Below are 23,637 nucleotides of genomic sequence, written 5' to 3'. Positions count from 1 at the left end.
GCGCGGTTGAACCCGCAAGACTAAACTAAAGGAACGTCTGCGCAGAAACCAACTGGATCAGCAGGACCCACCACGCTCAGAGACGTGACGTCCTCACGTGCGGTACGCAAGCTGTCCCCGCAGGAAACGCCTCCCAATGGTTTCCAGGTACTCCGCCTGTTCCCGCAGTTACGGATACCGGCCATCAGGGAAGGCCACCCGCGCAGCATGGCTACACGCACAAGGCTTAACTCTCATAATAATTCAGCAGTCACCTGAAGAAGGAATGAGCAAGCCGGGAACATTCCCGCACAAAGGCGGGAGGGGGAATACTCCCGCCCAAATGAGCCAGTCCGTACGATACTGAGGATCTTTTACTGTACCTGACGAGGTATGGGCAAAAGATCTGTCCAAAGATACGACAGCTCATTGACAACAGTATGGCGAGCAGCATGCTCTTGTACTGTATGTCACTATTAGCCGCTACCTACTCACCAACTCCTGACATACCACGTGCATAGCCTGTAGTTGGTGAAAAAGGAATAGTACACAGCAGGCCTGGTCACTATCAGCCGCTGCCTACCCACCAACTACCAGCATGGCACGTGCGTAGGCCACTGTTGGTGGAACAGGAATACTATTCAGCAGGCCACACCTCCTTGGAAACCTACCTCCGGCTATAAATACCACAAATGGTATGATCATCTGATCTTAACACATCTTATCATATTATACCTGATATCTGCTCTAGCAATCTCTTAATATACATTTATATTTAAAGAGCAATCTAGTCTGATTCTCACGCCGGAGGGTGGTCACAAGGAGGAACCCCCCCCCTTCTCAGTGACAAGCTCACGGTGTCTGTTTTGTAGGTTATCAGAAGAACCATCTTTGCCGGGTCTAACCCCTCGTGGGAAACATCTATCTAACCCCCAGGTTACCCGTAATCTGCCCGGGGTCCGGTTAGTGTTTCTTCACTATCCATATTTCCTTGCCATCCTAGAAAACAAAATAATAATAATAATAATAACTTTTAAAAAATATATTAGTTTTCAACCAAATTCTTCATGAACATTACCAATTGACATGTCGAATCCGCGTTGTTGGAGCTCTCGATACTCTTGACACAAGGCGCATGGCTCGCAGCAGAAATGAACACAACAATCATTGGTAGGCTCTTCGGGCAATCTATATTGTCGCCTCATTTTGGTCCGATTAGCGCAAGAATAGAGGCAACAACTGATTGTCTATATGGCTCCATGTACACCACAAGCTGTGTATACACAAATCAAAATATTAATTAATCTGCATCGATCTCAAACTATCCAAAATATTCAAATATATTAAGCATACTACTTACAACTATTTCCTTTGTCTACTATCTCGGCAATTTGTCCGAAAATTATGCAAGGGCACCAGAATGTTAAGCAGCCTGTGTTTAAAAAAGTGAAATGAAATAATATATGATAAATACATGTTCCTACTATATGTTCAACATGAAAAGAAAGTTAATAATATTACATTGTATAGTTTGAATGACTTACAATTAGGGATATCAAGGCAACAGTCACATAGTCCACTGGACCAAGAGGTCTGAGGTACCCTAGGGGAAGGAACATCAGTGGCATATGGCGGTTGGCCGTAATTTGGTGGTGGCGGTGGTTGTGGAGACTTTTGGGGATATATGATAATAGTGTTGTCGATTGTATTTTGATTAATGTTCAAATTTTAAAATGTTCATCAATTTCCCGTGTAATACACGGGGCTCAAACTAGTATATATATATATATATATATATATATATATATATATATATAGAAAATGGTTAAAATAAAAAGACATAGTTTTGTAGGAAGTGTAGAAATGACATAAAATTTAGAGTTAGGAAACTATGTAGCCTAAATCCTAGATATTAGGAAACTATTTGGTAGTTTAAAAACTACCTACCAATCTCAACCACTAGATCATAGATACAAGGGCTTAGATTTATACTTACTCTTCCTAGGTTACTATTTTTATTATTATAACTCAGCCATATATATATATATATATATATATATATATATATATATATATATATATATATATATATATATATATATATATATATATATATATATATAAGAGCTTCTATGAACTCTTAAAAACCAAATATTTTTTTTAATTTTAATTTTTTTATAACATTATTTGAGAGTAGTTTTATCATGTTAAATATATAATTTTTTGATTTACATATATAAATCATAAGTTTACATATATGTGAAGTTTATGTAATAATAAACTTACATGTGTGTTAAAGAAAATTAGATATGTGTAAAAACTAATTTGTATAATTGTAATCATAAATGTAAATATAAAAAGTGATAAAACTACACTCAAATAATATTAACATAAATTTTTTTTTATAAAAAACGTTAGTTATTAAGAGTTCCTTAGAATTTTTAAATAATTTAAGAGTTCTGAAATTATACTCATCCTATAATATATATATATGTGTGTGTGTGTGTGTGTGTGTGTGTGTGTGGTAGGGTTAACGTAAAAAACAATAGTTTTGTAAGAAACATATGAATAGATGTAGACCCTTGAATATAGGATCTAGTGGTTGATATTGCTAGTTTCTAAAAATTGTATAGTTTCCTATTTACATGATACAGTGTCTTATTTAGGTGATGAACTTTATTTTAAAGCATCCTTACACTTCTCACAAAACAATTGTTTTTTATTTGAACCATTATATATATTACAGCGAGAAGTGAATGTTTAACTCCATTAACCCCTAATTTTTCACTCCCTTGCTTATGATGTTACCTACATGTATGTAGGTTGGTTGTATTTATGTCTTAATACACATTCAAACCTACCTATACACATAGAAATGTACCAAGCCACATTGAAACCTACGTACCTACACACATACTAACATACATACACATATACAAACATACGAACCTACACACGTACATACGCACCTACACAACACACCTACACATAATAAATGGAGTGAAATTAGGGATTAATGGAGTTACACCTTCACTTCTCGCACTTCTCGCTGTAAAAAAACTTCTGAAATGATCCAATACCTATATATATATATATATGCGTAAGCACATTTGAGAGAGGGAGAGAGGAGTTAAAAATACTTCAATAGAAAATACATATAAAATTGAAAACACAACACATGATCTACTCTTACTCTCATTGTGCTTCTCTTTGTGTCTCATTTTGTTATCTAAGACAATAGTTTTAGGATTCAGACGAAGTTGATTAATAAACGGATAAGCGTGTATCAACAAAATAATCCTTTTTTTAATTAAGATTCGGTTACACGGATGGCACTAATGATACGTACTTCGTATGGTTTTTTTTTTCAAACGGTCAACAAACATAGAATGCCTAGATACTTCGTATGGTTTTGACCCTTTCTTACGAAAATTACATTCTTGATACCTACTATTTGCCAAACCGTAAAGATATATATATTTGTTTGTTGGATTGGTCATCCATTGGTTTCTAGCTTTGTTTGCTCAAGTAACTTGCATATGAAGGTAATTAACACAAAGATAATGATTATAAATCACTAACTGTGTGTCAAAGGTAAAGTTGAATTTTAAGATTGTCATTAATTGAGCCATCATTTTCGATGGTCCAATTAAAGACATCCATATATGTTTTAAATTATGAAAATTTCTTGAAGGTTGGGGAGACATCATCAATGGACATAAATTAATGACAAATTGCTTTGAAATTGTATTGAAAGGAAGCTTGGAATAATATTCAAAGAAGATTAGTTGAAGGAATGTGACCAATAAGTTTGTTAATGAGGTAAAATAATCTGTTACCTTAAATATAAAACGATGCATATGGCTTAAACACATTTAATTAGTACACAACTGATGGATCATAATTCATTCACACAAGGATCAATCGTGGAATGCATAGCCGTACCAATAATTTATTGAATGCATGTTCCAACATGGCCAAGTTATGACATTAGTAGTTTAAATTATTAAAAATTATTAAATATATATGTTAGTAATTAAAAAAAAAGAAGAACAAATTAAAACAATGGCCTCATCTTTTATTGTTTGGAACCCGTCACCTTAATTGGTCTTAGCGTATTAATAACTCCAAAAGGAAAAAAAAAATTAAAAAAAAATGCCTTTGGAGGGATTTGTTTCCAGAAAGTAAAAGGGAGTTGATTCTGATTGGATGGAAGACCAAAGACTTTTGGAAGACTTCATTTTTCTTTGATTTTAGTGTGTGAATCCGAGTATTGGACCCACAATGATTACAATTTACAACATCCGAAAGAGTGAAAGGTTGTGCATTTTTAACCATTTTGAACTATTCAAATATATTATTATTTTATACTATTATGTTTTTTTGTTTTGAAGTCCTTATTTTGTTAAAAACACTCTCTGTATTATTAGACATAGAAGTGTATTATTAGACATAGAAGTAAGGTTTGTCTATATCATATTATTCACAGACTCTGATAACTTTTGTTATTTATTAGATTTACCGGAGATGATTGTTGTTTGACATGACAAAGAAAATGGGTAATGGAGGCGACAACCAAGAATATAAATATGGCCGCTAACACTCTTGGTGGGGACGGGTCGTCGCTATTGAGTCGGCGCTACTACCATGTCGCTAAAGATCAAAGCTTCGCTGCTAGTGTGTATGTGAAGCCTTCTACTTAACTTTTACGTAAACTTACAAGAGGTTGTGGATGTTGGTTGAAGTTGCAAGTGGCCGGAGCTTGATAGCAGTGTACTAAAGGTGGCCGGAACTTGCATCTTGAGGTTCTTAACATTGGCTATTGACGTTCTTGACCGCGGTGGTCGCCGACTGAAGTGATGATATGAATTTTATGGTGGACGGTGGAGGTGATGATATGATGTTTGATGGCGGTGTGCTTGTTTGAGAAGGATAAGACGAGAAGGAATTGCAACCATTAGATCTTCTCTTTATCAATGGTCATGATTGGGCAGCTGTGAATGGGGCGCACAGATCAAGCCAATAGTGGTGATGCCAGACAATAACAACAGTATTAACTGTCGCCGCTATTGTCCAGCGTCGCTACTAAATAGCGGATTTCTTGTAGTGTGAAGTATTCTAATTGATGCACTAACTCCTTTCATATACCCTAAACATTTTTTTCTTAATAAACTTTTATTAGAATTTATAAAATGCGAATTTGTAACAAAATTAACATAAAGACAAAATAAATATTAAATTGATTAAGACATAAAATAGTATAACCACTTTTAAAAAAATAACTAATCCGCAATAACGTCTAACGCCGCCAAGTGATTAAATCAATGTTGATATGTGGTGGTGCGTTTCGTACTCGTGACACGCCTCAAAAATTGTTTCAAGCTCCGTTTGTCTGTTAAATGCGCAGTTGTAGAGTTTGTTGAGTATGGTAACCTTGAATTTCAAGCCCCTCCCCTTAAAATTGATTTGATGTTCACTGTGATTTGCTACATCTAAATTTTGTTGGAATTTCGCTAAATTGCCGCCAAAATTGCCCACTTACGGCCATCTTATTATTAGACAGATTCATTCATGCCGTTTCCTTATCATCATCATCGGTCCACACTCTTGATGGTATTTTGTGAAACTAAATCTAAAGATAGAAAGGATGAGATCTTGAGTGAAATGGTTATAGTGTCATATACATATTTAATATAATATAACAATTTTTAATAATTCATAATGACCAGATAGTCGTTGAGCAAAGTCCACCTTCCAACGGGTATCACAACACACATCCACATCTTTCATTGTGTACCCTCAATGTTGATTGCAGTGTACCGTTGGGTTTCAAGTACCTTGATAGGGGTACCTGAGGCCTGAGGGTGCGCCATGCTCCCTTAGTGATTGGATTAGAAACATAACCCAATTTATTTGTTAAATCGATTAAATTTTGATTAGTTTTTACCCAGTAAACAATTAAAACCCATCAATGAGCATAAAACACGTCAAACACTCTTCTATCTCATCTGCCCATATGTGTAAGTCTGGTCGTGCTTGGTCATGATGAATCGAATTTTCTCAGCTACACGTCATCCTCGGCTTCACTCAAATCTCTAACCAGCACGGTTGTGCCTGGTCTTGGGTATGGGCGGCTTCACTCAGATCCTAACATGTTGGTTAACCGAATTCCACAGTAGTGCTCCGCTCTTAGCATGGTCACATTTTCGTGAAAAACGTGACATTAGATTAATGCTCTAATTAAGTATCATACATAGTAAATTATATAGCATTTCCAGCTGCTATCACATGCTTATGTTTATCTAACAATAATAAATTGTACTTGATGAATCATATCGTTGAATGTCTCCTGTCAACACATGGCCACCGGGTCCACTTTTGTTACTACAGTCCAGAGTCAATTTAACCCTCACGAATACAACAAAATATAAATAGATTAATATTTGATAAGACTTCACACTCCAAAAGGCAATCTCATACAATTTTAATTACGACCGTTAATACAAACAAATTTCAAATAATACATCATCACTCTCAATACATTAATACAAGATGTGTCGTTACTTTGGAATATGATGAGGCGTGCCACTGAGCCTGAATACAACAGCGTTTAAAAAAAATGTATCGTTACCTAACGGTACATCCCCCCTGGGGCCACTGGTGGCATTTGTACACCATAATTTTGCCTCTCTATATTACCTTGCCACCCTATAATTATTTGTAAACATTAAGATCATATTCAAATTGTGAAAAAAAATAGGATGATTATATTAAGTATAAAGCATATTATTATGTACGTAGGGCAAGTGTCTTTACCAATTGATATATCAAACCCGCGACGTTTGAGCTCCCGATACTCTTGACACAAGGCACATCGTTCACAAAAAAAATGAACAAGGCAATCGTTACAAGGACTTTCACGCAATCCAAACTGGCTCCTCATTTTAGTCCGATATGTGCAAGAATATATGCATCCGCAACATGTGAGAGCTTCTATTAATCCATAGAGTCCCCCATGCGCTCCACAAGCTATATTAAACATTAGTGCATATCATTAGCTAGCATGTTTGTCATGATGCCATAAAAAAATTACAAACCAAATTTTGTGGTTTTCGGAATTTTGAAATGAGATCTACAAACATTTGTAAAGAACTAAACGAGCAAGAACATGTTAAAGAGCATGGATAATGAACTTACAAGTGTTTCCTTTGTCGATAATCTCGGCTATTTGTCCAAAAGTGATGCATGGACACCAACATGTTAAGCAACCTGTAGTTCACAAACAAATTGCAATCAACATGCTTGTATCTTTCAGGGCCGGCTCAACTTTTTTAGGGTAAAAATCAGAATCGAACCAGTTGCCCGGTTCTTTAGTGAAAGTATACTTTTTTGCTGAACTATTAAGTCTTAACATGGTTGTTAAAACTATTAAAATTTAAAATAACTTGTTTGTTTAGGTTACATCTTATTTAAATTATGAAAGAGAATGAACTTTAACATTTGTTGTTACCATGGTACCATTAGTGCTTTTACATAATATAACAATACTATAGGTCTTTTTTGTATTAAACATAGCAAAAGCATAAGCATTGTTGGTCCAACTAGGTTTTAAAGCAATTGTGTTATTAAGATTAAGAGAACAATTTAAAAGGTCACATATATATCTTGTTTAATTATTGGCCACCCATCAATATTAACCGACCCATTTCTCTGCCTCTATAGCGAAAATTTATGGATTCGCCACTGATGATAACACACATTTTTTAATACAATTTCTAAAAGTCGCAAATTCACACAATTCCAATAGAAGACTCTTAAAGTGATGAGTTATGATCCGAAAGTTGAGACTTACAATTCGGGACGTCTGAGCAGCACGCACAAAGGCTGCTGGACCAGTTGGCAGTGCAGGCAGGAGGAGGCACATATTGAGCTGGGACACCGCTAGCGTACTGAGGCTGCGGTGGTGGCGGTTGGTCGTATGAATGTGGAGGAGCCGATGGTGGTTGTTTTTGGGGATACATGATAAAGAATCAACTGTAGTTGTTTGGTGGTTGCTAATATTAACCTTGAAAAATGATATATATGACTCCAAAACAATTTAAACGATATTTAATGAACAAATAAATTAACTTAAGTTTCTGTGCATCTACTTGGAAGTTTCAACCCAACGTATATATTAAGGAAAGGTCAGGGTCAGAAAAAAATAAATTAAAAATTGGGTTGATATAAATTAATTGTTTGTTTAATAATTTTATTTTTCTCATTTGATTAATTACAGCTTGTTATATATAAACCACATGCAACATAAATTAAGCTATAAAAATGAAATTATCTAAACAAAAAAATGTATGTTTTGCTCAATACCAATACCTTTAGTTTAATACATCTTAATTCTGCACTTTATCCGAGTAGTCTATTATTCAACAAATTGCCCGAAGCCAACCAACACTCGAAATAAAGCTTCAAGGCTTGATTAGCGAAAAGTGATAACCCAGCCAAGATATAATGTACGAGTCATATGACAAATTCAAATCATATGCAAGCAAGAAGTTAAAAATATTTGATACTACTTTTATATATCAGCGTAATAAGAGGGGATCGAGATGGTCCACTAATCCTCGGGTCACAGGAATTTATTGAATTTTTATATACAAAATATGAGACCGTTCTAGAAAAAAACAATATAAAGAGTAAAACCGGTAAAGAACCTTACAACGACTCCCGGATAAAGTTCTTGTTCAGCCACTTGTATAACTTGCAACAAGCTCATTTTTATAGCTAACAATAACTAACGTAATAGTTCTCAATATAGTTCGGTTAAGAGAAGCAAGTTCAGAAAAAAGAAATTTGCAAATCGTAACAAAACTCACTGCGCGAAAATTCATACATACAAAAACCAATATCATTATACATTTTTGACGAGTATTGTTTAGAAGAACTTACAATAACAAACTTATGATAACATTTAATTAATCTTAATACATACTTAACGGTACATTCCCACTGGGGCCATTGGCGGCATTTGCACTCCATAACTTTGCCTATCTATGTTACCTTGCCAACCTGTAATTATTTGTAAACGTTAAAACTTAAAAATCATATATGTTGTCGGAAAAAATGCAAACATTTAGATATATGGGTGCGAGCGAGAGCAAGTGTCTTTACCCATCGATATGTCAAAGCCCTGATGCTTGAGCTCGCGATACTCTTGACACAATGCACATGGTTCACATAAAAGATGAAGAAGGCAATCGTTACAAGGTGATTCTTGCAATCCGTATTGACTCCTCATTTTAGTTCGGTACACACAAGAATACATGCATCCGCAACATGTGAGAGCTTCTATTAATGCATAGATTATCCCATGTACTCCACAAGCTGCATGTATTCAACATTAGTGCATATAATTACTATGCATATGATTATCTGAACATCTAACAGGAAATTTTACTAATAAACGTAATTATTGGTTTATGGTTTATCGAAAGCCGGTGTAATATTTGTGTGAATGTAAACAATTAACCAAGCATGAACACACAAAAGTTGTGTATTTCAATCGACTGCAAAGTCCATGGGCAATGATAGGAATCATATCCTACGTCTACTATAATTGTCATTGTCTATTAATAGAGGGGGTTAGTGTAATTAGTAGTTCTATAAATATGGCATTAGTCTCTAGTGGAGGTGAAGGAATAGAATTGGTTAGTTTGTTGGCTCATGCTTATGCATTGAGAAGGGCTATGGCATAGCCCTGGAACTACTTAGGTGGTTAGTTATCTTGTAGATCCTTGTGATCATCATCTTCTCCGTAATAATATTTCAATCCCACCATTGTTGTTCATTTTGAGCTTCGATTTAGTTTCAATACCTATCATTGGTTCGACCTGCCTCACCTCTACTCTCCTTTCAATCATCAAATTCCAGATCTGAGTTTTTATTCAGATCTAGATCCGATTCCGATTCCGATTCAATTTCAGATCCGATTTCAGATTCATTCTCAGATCCGATTTCAGATTCAAACTCAGATCTGATTTCAGATTCAATCTCATATCCTATTTCACTCCTTCAATTTCAGATTCAAATCATGGTGAATCAATCATCTCGTTTAGATCTACATGAGCAACAAATTTTACAATTACAATCGGATGTTACCGAAATTAAGGCAACGTTGAAGGTTTTGGAAGCAGATCGTCTGGAATCGATCGAATTCCGTAAGGCGGTTTTGAGTTGGATGAATTCACAGGAGCATCGCCACGACACACGTTCGTTGGGCTCGGGGCTTTCTGATGAAGGTTTTTCTGGTTCGGGGAAGGGATCTGGTCCGGTTGCTCCTCCTGTGGGTTTGCCTGAGGCTATGAACAAGGTGCAATTGCCTTAGTTCACTGGTTTCGATCCGCAAGAAAGGATTCAGCAGGCCAATCTGAATTTTGATATCCACACTTTAGAGAAGAAGAAAAGAGAATTGGTGGCAAAAGTATCATGTTCGCGATCCTCCGAAAACTCAAACAGCCTTGCAAATTTGAAGCCGGTAAGGGTTGATGGGGCTATGTTGGATGATACACCCAAGAATTTGGACTCAGGAATGGTGGTGGGCCACGATGTGACATTGACACTAGCTCTGGAACTGGATTGTTTGGATTTGGACTCGCTGAAATGCTCGCCTCACAACTTTCATGTTGGAACGGATCTGAATTTGGTGTTCACTCCATTTGATAGGGGAAAAGCTACACTGTATCATTGTCCTCTCAACAGACCGTGTTTGAGGTTTTCAGTTACGTGGCATCTCTGGGTCAAGCATGGGCAGCCGCGGCCACCAGAAGACGAATCGGGATTCCGGGTCCCGTTTCTGATCAAAGTCTTGGGGATAAGACTTTTTCGAAGGGGGGAGTATTGATAGGAATCATATCCTACGTCTACTATAATTGTCATTGTCTATTAATAGAGGGGGGTTAGTGTAATTAGTAGTTCTGTAAATATGGCATTAGTCTCTAGTGGAGGGGAAGGAATAGAATTGGTTAGTTTGTTGGCTCATGCTTATGCATTGAGAAGGGCATAGCCCTGGAACCACTTAGGTGGTTAGTTATCTTGTAGATCCTTGTAATCATCATCTTCTCCGTAATAATATTTCAATTCCACAATTGTTGTTCATTTTGAGCTTCGATTTAGTTTCAATACCTATCAGGCAAGAAGATGATGTTTCATATGGTGTTCATGTAAAAGCATTTACATGGAAGTATTCGTCTCTATCTCTATAATTTAACAAGAAGATGATGTTTCATATAGGTTCCAATGTAAATGCTCTAAGAGATTCGTACTTCATAACGCTTGGATAATCTAAGAGTCGTTAAAGACACTTTCAAATCTACCTTCAGCATCCGTATATGCAGGGTTAGAGCATAAACTACCTTAAATAATTATCAATATGAAATTAAGATTACTTCAAATTTTTGCCCAATTTTTATAATGAATTTCACATGCCAAATTCCAGGCTCTGCCCCTTAAATTTGTGACTCCTTGGACTCTACTTCAAGGATGCTGCCCCTGACCTTGGCCAAGAGGACGTTGCCCCCTTAAATTCCTCATTGTTTAAGCGCTTCGTTCTAAGAGCTAATGAGGTTCTAATACCGAAGATCATAATAAACTCAAACAAGTATTTTTCCAATTATACTATAGACAGAATTACGAATTTTGTTTTTTAAATATAATGCAATTTATGAATCAAGTTATTTAAAAAGTTTATTTGCAGGCGGTATCCTTTATATGACAAAATACAATTTCTTTTTGTCATTTACACTAACTATCATAAAAAACTCAATTAAATCCAAACATACTTAAATAGTACACGCAAAAAGACTTAAATGCCCTCACATTCCAAGACTTAACGGGGTTTGGATGTCGGTTAGTCAAAAGGATGAAGATCAAACAAACATGCCATGTAAAGCACATCGTCTGCAAATAAACTATTTAAATGACATGATTCATAATCATAAATTGCATATGTTTAAAGGACAAAATTTGAAAATCTATCTCCACTCAAATATTAAAATATCTAACCATTCACAACAGTTTTTCGTATTTATGTCGTATCAATTGTCACCCACGAAAAGTTCTTAAATATAAAAAATCAAACCATAAAATAGGACCATCCCAATATGTTTTATCATGCAACTATTCAAATCAGTTGAATCAAAGGGCCATGGTGGTAACAAGGTGTTGGAGAAATGTGTCTCTTCAGATTGGCGAGGGTTTAACTTCTATGGTTAACAAAAGGTGTAAATTTAAAAGTAGTTCGATGAAAAGATGTGTGAGTTTAGCGTTCCGAAAAAAAAAAAGCTAAAGATATGTTGTTTAATTTACTTAGTCAAGCCTTAATGTTTAAATATGTAAATGACATCAATAGTTAGAGTCTAATTCGTCTAACTTAAGAGAGCTTGAATTTGACGCAGTTTAAGTTCTATTTTTAAAACTTGAGTTTGACTTGTGACTATCTTTACAAGTTTGAGTTCGACTTGTGTACTCTTCAAAATGAGTTCTAAATATCATATATCTCTTTTATAATAAAAAAAATCACACACACATTTAGGGTGAGTTAACATACAAAGGGGGATTATCGTCTAACGCACACGAAGATCTTCCGGGCAATAATTATGCAAGAAGTTAAATTAATTACAAACATATAACAAATTACGTATAAGGTTAAGGAAACATATATAACTAGTTACATATAGTAATCAAACAACGTGTGTGTATATATATATAACTATAAAAATGATTACGCAACTTATATTTTATCCTTTATACCTTTGCATGTTAGTAACCCTTTGTTTTGTAAACGTTTATTTTCCTAAACACATTCATATATATCTAATTACATGAGTAAGTGAAATTGAAGATTTGAAGCATGACATATATAATCAACTTACAAGTATTTCCTTTGTCCACAATCTCAGCTATTTGTCCGAAAGTTATACACGGACACCAACATGTTAAGCAACCTGTGGTTCACAAACACAATATATATCATAAACAACCGGCTTAATATTATTCGTACCACAAGACCGATAGAATTCAAGAAATTAAAAAGTGAGACTAGCTTACAGTTTGGAACATCGGAGCAGCATGAACAAAGACTGCTGGACCATCTTGCTTTGGCTAAAGGAGGAGCCGCATAGTGAGCTGGGAAACCCGCGACATACTGAGGCTGCAGTGGTGGTTGGTTGTATGCTTGTGGAGGTGCCGATGGCGGTTGGTTTGGGGGATACATGATAAAGAATAAGCTGTGGTATTTTTGGTGGTGGCTAACTTTCAAAGATGAGATATTTGATTCCAAAATGAATTGTATGTGTAAAGTTCATATTATAAACAAGTGGGACTTCTGTGGATGTGTTAGGAAATTTCAACCAAACCGAAAACCAAAACTTCAGATTTTGGAATTTTATAACCTTTCATTTTTGGTTTATTCGATTACGGACTTTTGGTTTTGGTACGGTTTCGGTTTTTTTGGTTTTGGCCATTTGAGCTTGAAATATTTAGGGCGAAAAGAAAGCATGCCGAAAATAATGAATTTAGGTATAAATAATTTTGTTAATTGTTAACTAATAGACTATTATACATTTGGTTATTTGAGTTATATATTTATTAAATTCTTATAAATTACTTATAATAAAAAATAAAAAAAATACTTATAGAAATTCGGTTCGGTTTTCTCGGTTTTTATTACATGCAAAACCAAAACCATACCGTTGTTCGGTTTTTAAAAAACATAAAACTAAACCGTCGGTTTTTATTTCGTTTTGATTTTTTCAGTTTGGATGTTTTGATTTTTCCTGCTTCTTTCACACCCTTGCTTCTGTGAATCTAGGTAGTTGATATCGCCGGTATATCACCGATATATCAGTGATATATCGGTTATCGGTCCCTTGGCGATATATAAATCAGAATATCGGTTCGGAATATCAGTACCGATAATATCAACGATATTGACCGATATTGGACTAATATTTGACCGATATATCACCGATATCAATGTTTTAAGTCTCAATTATCAACTTTTAGTATTCAATGTTAGTGTTTTAAGTCTTAATCAATTATTACTTGCTACGATTGTTAGTGTTTTTGCAACCTGTAAAAGGTTAATTTGTTAATGGTTTGAGACTATACTGAATATTAGTGTTAAATTGGTATATATATGAATTTTACATGATATTAAAATTACCGATATCTCACTGCGATAACCGATATCTCATATATGGATCCAGAGTTCTTAGCTGAACTATCGTAGTGTTTCAGTGAAGAGATAAAACCCATCCAAGAAGGCAGCTGCGACCTTAGGATTTATCTCTCTCTTCCTGCTGCTCCAAAACCAGCTACTGATTGATGAAAAAGAAATATCACGCCTTTTTAATCACGCCTTTTTCAAAGCATTACTATTCCTGAGTGCAGGTTCGGTGATTCATGCCATGTCGGATGAGCACTCCACTCCATGGATAGTACACACATTCTTGGCCAATTATGCGACAATATAGGCTGAGCGAGAATAGGATAAGTGTGTTATTAGATTTTAAATAACAAGGTTCGGCAAGTATATGGCCGACTTTCGTCTCTGTTCGACCAGTCGGTCTCACAGTCAGGCAGGCTTATACCATTACGCTCACGAGCAGAATCTTAGCTTGAGCCTACCTTCGCACACCTTGACCGATATCCGATATTTTTCCGCATTAACTGCCTAGGTGTGAACGAATGTGCTTGGAAATTTCAACCCAGCGTATAAACCACATTGGGTCAGAAATGAAAATTCAATATTGGGTCCATTTAGTTTGATAGTTATTTTTCTCATTTTTTATCAATTATATAAACCACAAGCGACTATATAGTTTTCTTTTATGAAAGGCTATATAAACCACATATGTTACGTTAGACATTAAGACCATATGTAGTCATAAAGCCTCACTCGCAGGTATTATTCGACACGTTGCGTCCAGTCAGAGTTAGGGTCTTATACAAAAATATGGTGTAGTCACAAAGCCTCCATAAAGCCATAACTTTGTTATTTTATTATATTTTTTTGCCTTCCACCTACGTTATGTCCAAAATGCCCAAAAAAAAATAAGCCATAACGCCGCCGGGGGGGGGGGGGGGGGGGGGAAGTGTGCTCCCGGCGTTTTAGCCCATAAAGCCGCCCATAACATGCAACTACGGGTGGTCTAAACATGTGGTCGTAAGACGATAACCCTATATTGGACCCCGATTGTTGAGTTCCGGCTCTGCTTAGGAGAGCCCGGTATTACTAGAATAAAAAAGTTAGCAGAACCAAGTTAACATGATACGGATCAACCCCTTTCTTGTGCCAAAGATCTTACCATTTCTGAAGGAACTGAAGTTACATCTCTTTACCATTTTCATTTGGGGTGTGCATGGTTCGGTTCGGTTAATTTCGGTCAATAACCAGTATCAAACTTAGGCTAAACTTTTGCTTAATAATACATGAAATATATGGTTAAATACATGAAATGAATGTATAAATATATGAAATTGAGATATTAGTATATAAAATTGAGATATAAATAATATTAAAGTACTAATACATAAAATATATGAAATGGAGATAAAAAGGCTTGAATATATAAAAAATAAATAAATAAAATTGCAAGAGTTTGGTGTGGCAGTTTTCAGTTCGGTTTCGTCAGTTTTTGGTTCGGTTTCGGTTAACGATTTGGTTATTGCTCACCCCTAATTTAATTCAGAATTTCCTTGTGTGTTTCCACACTCCTTTGAGCAGTGGTGTGCCTAATTTTTTTTCCATGGAGCGGAAATTTTTAGAGTTGGGCTATCGCTATATAATGAATTTTTTGGTCGGGTAGTATTAAATTTTTTTACAGGGAGCGATAAGGAATTTTCGCATAGATATAACGATGGAAAAAAATTACGAAGATAATAAGAAATTTCCTATAAATTGTAGGTGGATCTCGGGTTACTTACGTGTTACATGGGTAGGCATGTGCATCAGTCTTGTGCCGATTTATTTTGTAACTCATATGTATATTGGGCCATAGCACCGGGCTCTACTGCAAGTGGATTGATTGTATCATTTTGAATTGCATGAACCAATTTTATATACATAATTATAAAGCTTTCAACAATGGACTTCAAGCCCATTATAATCTTACATAAAATTTACAAACAATACATATTTAAAACATATAAATCTTTCGAAAATAATTCATATATGAAAGAACATATATCAAAACAAAAACAAAAACTCGAATCATCTAACTTTCTTTCGATCATAAAATACGGATATTAAAAGAAATGCAATAAACCTTTATTTCCCTATCGTTCTAGGGATAATTACCAAAATACATATGTTGGCCAACATTTTTTTTTCAAAATAGGCTATGAAAAATTTTGTTTACCATAATAGACATGAGTCCATGACCAGTCACATTTTGACGCATTATTAATTCTCTCGGGCACCATTAGATATCAAAGGGCCGACACTGAATAACATGCAAAACTGAGTTGGCAAAACCTTATTACGACATGTGTCATAATTTGGCTACAACAGTGGCTAAACGGAAGTGAATGGGCTTTAAGATTGCCTTGCACTTATTTTAATGTTTCTTAACTATTTGTGCAGTAATGGTTAGCCTAAGGTGAAAGCTCACAATCTGTGCTTGGGCAACATGGCATTCGTGAATTTTCAATATATGTATTAAAAACGAGGTATTAATATATGCTGGGGTTCAATACCCGATCATACCCAAACCCAATCGCACCCTAAATCTAAAATAATTTGTATTTCTATGTGTGAATCATAGTATCGTTATTAGTTACGAAGTTTGTGTTTATGTATCCGAATCCATGTGTGTGCGATTTTAGGGTGTTAATATATCATTCTTGAGCTCAACTTATTTAACTTCAAAGAATTTAAGCACGAGATCGATCAACTTATTTAACTTCAATATTACATTAACAAACGATTTATATCCATGATGATATATTGATCATGTACATACAAAATAACAAAACGTCAAACTATCATCAACATAGATATTAGACACCCAAATATATTCACTCAACTAATCACACACTAGCAGAAATCTAACGTTCCTTTTGACCATCAACAAACCGGGGCCCGCTTTTTCCGGGCCCAAAATTTTTAATTATCTTTGTACTTTTTAAAAATTATATTTTAAGGGCCTATTTTTTCTACGGCCCTAGCTAATAAATACTAAGCCCGTATAGTATCCGCATAACTATTAACCAACGCCAACGCGTTACTCGTCACTTCCTTAACCCCCGCCACACGACCACAAACCTCCGCCTTCACATCCCCATCCACCTCATCAAACCCATCAATACACGTGTCCTCATTCGTCAAAGCCGCACTCATCCACGTCTGCACGTTGCTGAGCTGGAACCTAATAGACTCACCGGTCCAACCCAACCGCTTCATTTCATTCTTCGACTTGCTAATCTCATCCACAGCATCTCCAAACACGGACAAACAATCCCGAATTGCCATGGATTCCGTCATGTTATCCGAAGCCCCGTGGCGGGACATCTTGGACACGTAACTTTACATTCGGGTGGCATTGATTAAGGCTACGTGGATTGCCATGGTGGCAAGGCGACTAGGGTCGTGTTTGATGGTTTTTGAGTATTTAGAAAGAGAGTTCAAACATGTTTCGGGGTAACGAGTCGCCTCGCACGTTGTTCGGATGTAATCGGGTTGGTTTGGTGTGGGCGGAGAAGGGTGGCCGGAGGTGGAGATTATTATTATTATTGTTAAGATGAAGAAAATGATGGACATTTGGAGTTCCATATTATTGTTGGGTTGTTTGTTCTTAACAATGTTGTAACATGTTGTAGGGTTTAAGTAGATCTTTGTCTTTGGTATGAAATTACTGTTTTGCCCTTTAGTGGGATGTGTAACTTCTTTAGCAATCAGCTATTTTGATTTGACAATTTTGTGATGAGTAATATAGTTTTCGATTAATCATGTTTTTTTAGTATTGTTGGTCGTTGGGGGCATGTTTACGAGTCGGTATTCAAGAAACTAAGTCGTTGATCGTTATTTAAATGGATGATATGATGATAACTTTATTACTGACACTGATATGAATTTACACTTAATTTTCACTCGGTTTCACCTACTTAGATGAGTATAATTGAAATGAAAAATGTACAATTTTTGTGAGTGTAATGAAGATAAAATCAAGTGTAAATTTATGGCGGTTATGTGTGTGGGACTACCCTTTGTAACGGAAACGAAATTTAAGAGTGTTATTGATTTAATTATAAGTATGAATTGTTAGTAAACATTGGGTTATAGTTTAGATTATTAAAGTCTTATTTACCTAAAAATGATAGCGATTATAGTTAGTACTTTATTTACTTTAGTTTTATTACCGTTTTTGTTTTTAAGTCATTGGATTACCCCGTATGTAGTATTTAAACAATTTCTGTTGTTGACCGTTCAAAAAATATACAATCATTAAGATGTTTAATTTGTTGATTAATTATACCGAAAAAGGCATATTCATTGTCACACGCTACATAAAACAAAGGTCTTTTCACATTAAGAAACAAAAGAAAGGATTATCTATTGCTGTAGATCTCTAATGGTACAAGAAACCAATAATTAGGTTGTACAAAACCTGAAATTATATCAAGTAATGATGTCTACATTAACTTTAACTTGATACTAAACGTGCTTAATATAAAAATAACGTGAATAGTGGTACCAACCCACACGCTAAAGCGAAAACACGATGAAATTTAATCGGTAGCTCGCTTTTTCTAAGTAATTGGAAGAGGACCGAAACATGTCACTGAAATACTTCTACTAAGACAAAGATGACTTATTCACAATCAAAATAAATACATAAACACACAAATAAATGTTTTAGACGAAAATTAACGCACCAGTATTACTATGTAATATATATACGTGTGTGTGTAATAATTATTTAGTTTGTAACTTATGAATAATTAATCAGAAAATAATTGTACTTCACAAATATACAACCAAGATGAAGAAGCAAGATACGAGCTAAGTGATGGTAATGATTAAGCATTGTTTGGTTATGTTAGTGACTAATTTGGCGTACATGCACATCCAAGCAATTCTTGCTTCAAAAACATATTCTATAGTTAGTTTGGTTGTATTAAGACCAATAATATTTTAACAAGCATGTAATAACCTGCGCTTAATTCGCAACGGTTCGATAAATCACTTCACAAATCATAAAAAAAATCAGACAACAAATAAAAATAAAAATAAAGCTAAATAAATAGATAATAACAAAACTAATATTAACATATTTTTAATATAAAAAATAAGTCACTTTATCAATATTGTCATTCCTATCTAAAACAATTTTAGTAAAAATGATATTTACAGTGATTTAAAAGGTTAGGTGGCTTCCAATTTGCTTGAAGTATTTACTTGAAATTAGACTCTGACAAGAACTTTTAACTTGACATATATCTAACATTCTATTTATTGGGCTAACATCACAGTTTTAACATGGAATCATTATTGTAATTTTAATAATTTAGGATGTCTAAAAGTTATAATATTTATAGATGTAATTATACCTTCTACCGTCTTGATGGCAGTTTATTTTTTAAATTGTTCAACCAACCATTAAAAAAAAGGATCATGCTTGCACACAAAAAGAATTTCTTAGTTTAATCTAAAAAGAAAGTGGGAACATTCGATTATTTCATGCCCAAAAAGTTAGGTTGGAATGTCTAATTGTCTAGTTGGTCGTTGCATACGTGTATTATGCTCTATTAATCCTTTTCTTTTAACAGTGTCTGGAACTATCCTTGTATATTCGAGTGAATCTTTTTGAGACGGGGTATCAATCGTCTATACTGATTTTGATGTTTCAGATCTGTCTCACACAAGTGCACTATCAAGGAGAAAACTCACCACCGTAGGAAAACTTCATTATGTCAGGGTTTTAAACGTGAAACAATAAGATCTTAAATTTTAACTTTTAACCATTACTTTCCTGTTATTTGACCAAAAGTTCAACGGATATTATAATCCATTATCAATTTTTGTCATATTATGCCACTTATTGATAAAGAGGTATGGATGCACGCATATTGTAAATCGAAACCAACTTTGTTTTAATTTTCTAAATGAATACGATGGTATATATATTCCACTAGATTAGATTTTTGTCAACGTTATTCATTACATGATAACAAATTATTCCACTTTCAAGAATTAATTTCATGACATGAGAATGTACTTAGGATAACCATTCACCAACATACGTATTAAAATAATAAAATAGAAATATAGTTTTTAATAGTTTTTGTTAATTCATTAGTAATTACCAACAAATCTCCAACTAATACACTAAGAATGTCAAAAGAAAAAAAAAACCTTTAAATTGCTCTTCAATAATCCAACAAATTCTAAGGATAAGATTTCCGATCAATATACGTTTCAGTCGTTCCACTAGGGTGAACAACTTAACGGTCATAATTAATCGAATTGATTTTAACCGATAACCGACGTAATCGGTGGGTCGGTTTAATGAATTTTTGAAAACCGTCAAATGCGGGTCAGTTTTGGTTTCCAAACCCGCCATAACCGAACCGACCATTTATTTAACCAACAATATGTTTGGGATTAACTTTCACCAAACATATTGTCGGATTATACCATTTTGTTATTCTCTGTTCACCATTTGTAATCGAAATAATTTGAATGTCATTGTTGGATTATAAAAGTCGTTTTTTTAATAATATATTTTGTTGGATTATGTCATGTTGTGTTTTTTAATATTTGGTACAAAACTTTTAGGTCCAATTACATTGTCTTGGTTACAGTTAACCGACCCATAACCAACTCGCTGTAACTTTGAAAATCGATTAACCGAAACCGCCATAACAGATCGGTTATGGTTATCCATTATTCGGTTATGGTTATAGATTTGGTCCAAAACCAACCCATACACGCCTCTATTTCCAGCTGTTTTCTCTAGGTTGTTGGTAAACTATATATATGTAGTATACGATGAATTGTTCATATATTATAGGAGAATATTTTTTTTAGATTGCATTGTTGTAAAATTTAGGGTATATCACAATTGGGTTATATGGTCATCATATTACATAAATAACCCTTTTTTTAACAACCAACTAAGTAACGTCGGGTACTTCGTACGCGGTTTCATTGGCTAAAGGTAGCCCGAGCCGGCCACTAGTCCGAACGGACAAAGCCCCTAGCGGTCCACCTATTGAGGGATTCACCGGATAAAACCCGACCCCACGCCCGCCAAATGGCACAACAGCGAGGAGCCGGTAAAACCGGGTGAGATCAGGACTCAAACCCCGGCTCTCTCATATCTCCCATATAAATTTGTGATAGTGAGGTTTGAATCCCCTACCTCTCACTTATAAAGTGAGTGTCCTACCATTTGTATATTCTTGTAGTACATTTTTAAAAGAGAAAAATTTTCAAAACAAGCATTTATGATTTCAGGTTTTTAGGTGTCATTTGCAAGAAATTCCGATACTAGTTATTATAAACTAGTCGTGATGAATAGTTTATGATTACACACGAATAGTTTGTAGAACCAGTTAAAACTTGGCACGTGCCCTTAAACTAACCGTAACGAGCAGATTCACTAATCATTTACTCGTCACGAATAAATAAGTTTCATGCCTCGTAATCAACGTCCACGGGTAATTTATAAGTCCCTTAGTCGCAACAACTAGTTTACCTGGTTTACATTCCCTACAAGAGTAGTTTATTAGTACTTAACTCGCCGCGACTAGTTTAACCTTACTATCTACTCGTCGCGACTAAAGAACTTATGAATTATTCGTGGGCGTTGATTACAAGACATAAAACTTATTAAGTCGTGACGAGTAAATGGTTAGTAAATATGCTCGTTACGGTTAGTTTAAAGACGCATGTCAAGTTTTAACTGGTTATACAAACTACTCGTCACGACTAGATTATAATGCCTATTTTGGGAATTTATTACAAATGACACCTAAAACCTGAAAAACGTTTTCATAAACATTTATTTTGGGAATTTTTCCTTTTTAAAATATTCTAATACACAATAAAATATTATTATAAATATATATCAAAAATTCATTCCACACAAACATACATACATTATAATAAGCTTATGATAACAACCTAACACAAAATGACAAGTATTCTTTTAGCTTAAACCTTTATAACTGAAAAAACATCCTATATTTTTTAACATTAAAAGAATTAAAGTGGATGGTGTGGATTCTTTCTACACTGACGGCCGTTAGTGGAGTGAAGAAATAACGAAGTCGGCTGCAATGCAAGATAGTTAGGGGCTGTTTGGAAGAGGTCTGAATGAGTAAGTATTGAATGGGTAAGAGGTCTAAATGAGTAAGATTATCTGAACCAATAAGAACTGAATGAAATGTATCTGTTTGTTTAGACATCTGAATAACTATGCAAAATTACTATTTTACCCCTTTACGTAAATTTGCTATTAATTTCATTCAAAAAATCTAAAAGATATTAAACAAACTGGATTTATATTCATTAAAGAAAAAAATTACAAGTGTTTAAACAAAAAACTAGAATTTAAAATCTATAACCATTATATATTTAGAACTTAAAATATTTAGAAATTAACTATTTATTGTATATACTAAAATCAAATCTCAACATCGATTTTATTGTATAACTCCATTTTTCTACCAGCAAACTCAACAGCCCTCAAATCTCATTTTTTCAACCACCTACTCCAACAGCCAAAATCAAATCTCAACATCGCCGATGCCTGAACCGTATCCGGATCTCCACCGGAGAACCTCCATCTCCATGTCTCCACACCTTTATTAATCTTCAAGTTTGTCTCTACGTTCTACGATCGCCGACACGGGAATCGGATCTCCACTGCCGACACCGGCACTGGATCTACACCACCGACACCGGCACCGGATCAACACCGGAGAACCTCCAAGTTTGTCTCTACGTTCACGATCCTAATAGCATCCGGTATGAATCAATTAAAATTATGGAACACCAATCTCTTGATTGAAATCGCTATTTGGTACTGGGTTCCAGATCGAAATTCGTTATGTGACTATGGGATGAACTTATCATCATCATCGTACTCAGTATATCCCATCAATAGCAATGCTATGGTAGGGTCTGAGGAGGGTAAGATGTAGACAGCCTTACCTCTATAGGGATAGTTCATCCCATATAGAGACTATGGGATGAACTATGGAGGGTAATTTGGTCCTGATTCCATTCAGCAACCATCTGTTCTCATTCAGATTCCATTACACGCTGAACCATTCAGAGGCAAAACATCTGACCGAATCAGACCTAAGGTTTGAACCAAACGCTCTGAATCTGAGCGATTCAGACATTTACCTCTTATTGATTCAGATTCAGACTCTACCAAACAGCCCCTTAGTCCCATAAAAGCACCCGTCCACTGCCGTAAAGTAATTAACACTTTATTATTGTTTATTATTTGTTGATTAGTATGATCATAGTGCAAAGCCAGAGAGGTCACTACTAGTCTATTACACAATATGTCACATAATCTGTTAATTATGATTTTTTGGCGTATATACCATTTTCCTACACAAATCTTCAGGTGTGGAAAAACCAAAAAA

The 23,637-nt window shown here is 34.9% G+C and overlaps 2 protein-coding genes and 2 pseudogenes across 3 annotated transcripts; all 4 read right to left on the bottom strand.

Moving 5' to 3' along the window:
* Window positions 1-916: 916 nt before the first annotated feature.
* LOC143627478 (protein PLANT CADMIUM RESISTANCE 11-like) lies at window positions 917-3,178 on the bottom strand (annotated as a pseudogene). Its single transcript, XR_013152602.1, has 5 exons — window positions 3,173-3,178; window positions 1,524-1,650; window positions 1,340-1,411; window positions 1,058-1,252; window positions 917-978 (listed from the first exon to the last, which is right to left on the bottom strand). The product of XR_013152602.1 is annotated as a protein PLANT CADMIUM RESISTANCE 11-like (transcript).
* Window positions 3,179-6,544: 3,366 nt separating this feature from the next.
* LOC143627532 (protein PLANT CADMIUM RESISTANCE 7-like) lies at window positions 6,545-8,056 on the bottom strand. The gene is made up of 4 exons (XM_077097321.1): window positions 7,832-8,056; window positions 7,177-7,248; window positions 6,796-7,008; window positions 6,545-6,687 (listed from the first exon to the last, which is right to left on the bottom strand). Exons 1-4 carry the CDS (start codon window positions 7,998-8,000, stop codon window positions 6,611-6,613), a joined length of 531 nt encoding a protein of 176 aa, XP_076953436.1. The 5' UTR covers window positions 8,001-8,056; the 3' UTR covers window positions 6,545-6,610.
* Window positions 8,057-8,885: 829 nt separating this feature from the next.
* On the bottom strand, window positions 8,886-13,332 carry LOC143627531 (protein PLANT CADMIUM RESISTANCE 3-like). Its single transcript, XM_077097320.1, has 4 exons — window positions 13,078-13,332; window positions 12,903-12,974; window positions 9,145-9,357; window positions 8,886-9,042 (listed from the first exon to the last, which is right to left on the bottom strand). Exons 1-4 carry the CDS (start codon window positions 13,241-13,243, stop codon window positions 8,966-8,968), a joined length of 528 nt encoding a protein of 175 aa, XP_076953435.1. The 5' UTR covers window positions 13,244-13,332; the 3' UTR covers window positions 8,886-8,965.
* Window positions 13,333-17,159: 3,827 nt separating this feature from the next.
* Window positions 17,160-18,066, bottom strand: LOC143627530 (21 kDa protein pseudogene; annotated as a pseudogene).
* Window positions 18,067-23,637: the final 5,571 nt, after the last annotated feature.

This window comes from Bidens hawaiensis, unplaced genomic scaffold, assembly GCF_021521415.1.
Source record: "Bidens hawaiensis isolate Kalapana, Puna unplaced genomic scaffold, B.hawaiensis_p1.1 tig00004685_1, whole genome shotgun sequence".
NCBI lineage: Eukaryota > Viridiplantae > Streptophyta > Magnoliopsida > Asterales > Asteraceae > Bidens > Bidens hawaiensis.
The sequence above is the reverse complement of the archived record's forward strand: the minus strand, read 5'-3'. Positions and strand labels throughout refer to the sequence as shown.

What these genes read in the sequence shown, in the direction of transcription:
- LOC143627532 (XM_077097321.1), bottom strand. Translation starts at nt 8,000, where the DNA reads ATGTATCCCCAAAAACAACCACCATCGGCTCCTCCACATTCATACGAC. An exon ending in TATCGACAAAGGAAACACTT is followed by an intron (nt 7,009 to 7,176) that starts GTAAGTTCATTA and finishes TGTTTAATATAG; the next exon opens with CTTGTGGAGCGCATGGGGGA. An exon ending in CGGGTTTGATATATCAATTG is followed by an intron (nt 6,688 to 6,795) that starts GTAAAGACACTT and finishes AAATAATTATAG; the next exon opens with GGTGGCAAGGTAATATAGAG.
- LOC143627531 (XM_077097320.1), bottom strand. Translation starts at nt 13,243, where the DNA reads ATGTATCCCCCAAACCAACCGCCATCGGCACCTCCACAAGCATACAAC. An exon ending in CTGCTCCGATGTTCCAAACT is followed by an intron (nt 12,975 to 13,077) that starts GTAAGCTAGTCT and finishes TGTGAACCACAG; the next exon opens with GTTGCTTAACATGTTGGTGT. An exon ending in GGGCTTTGACATATCGATGG is followed by an intron (nt 9,043 to 9,144) that starts GTAAAGACACTT and finishes AAATAATTACAG; the next exon opens with GTTGGCAAGGTAACATAGAT.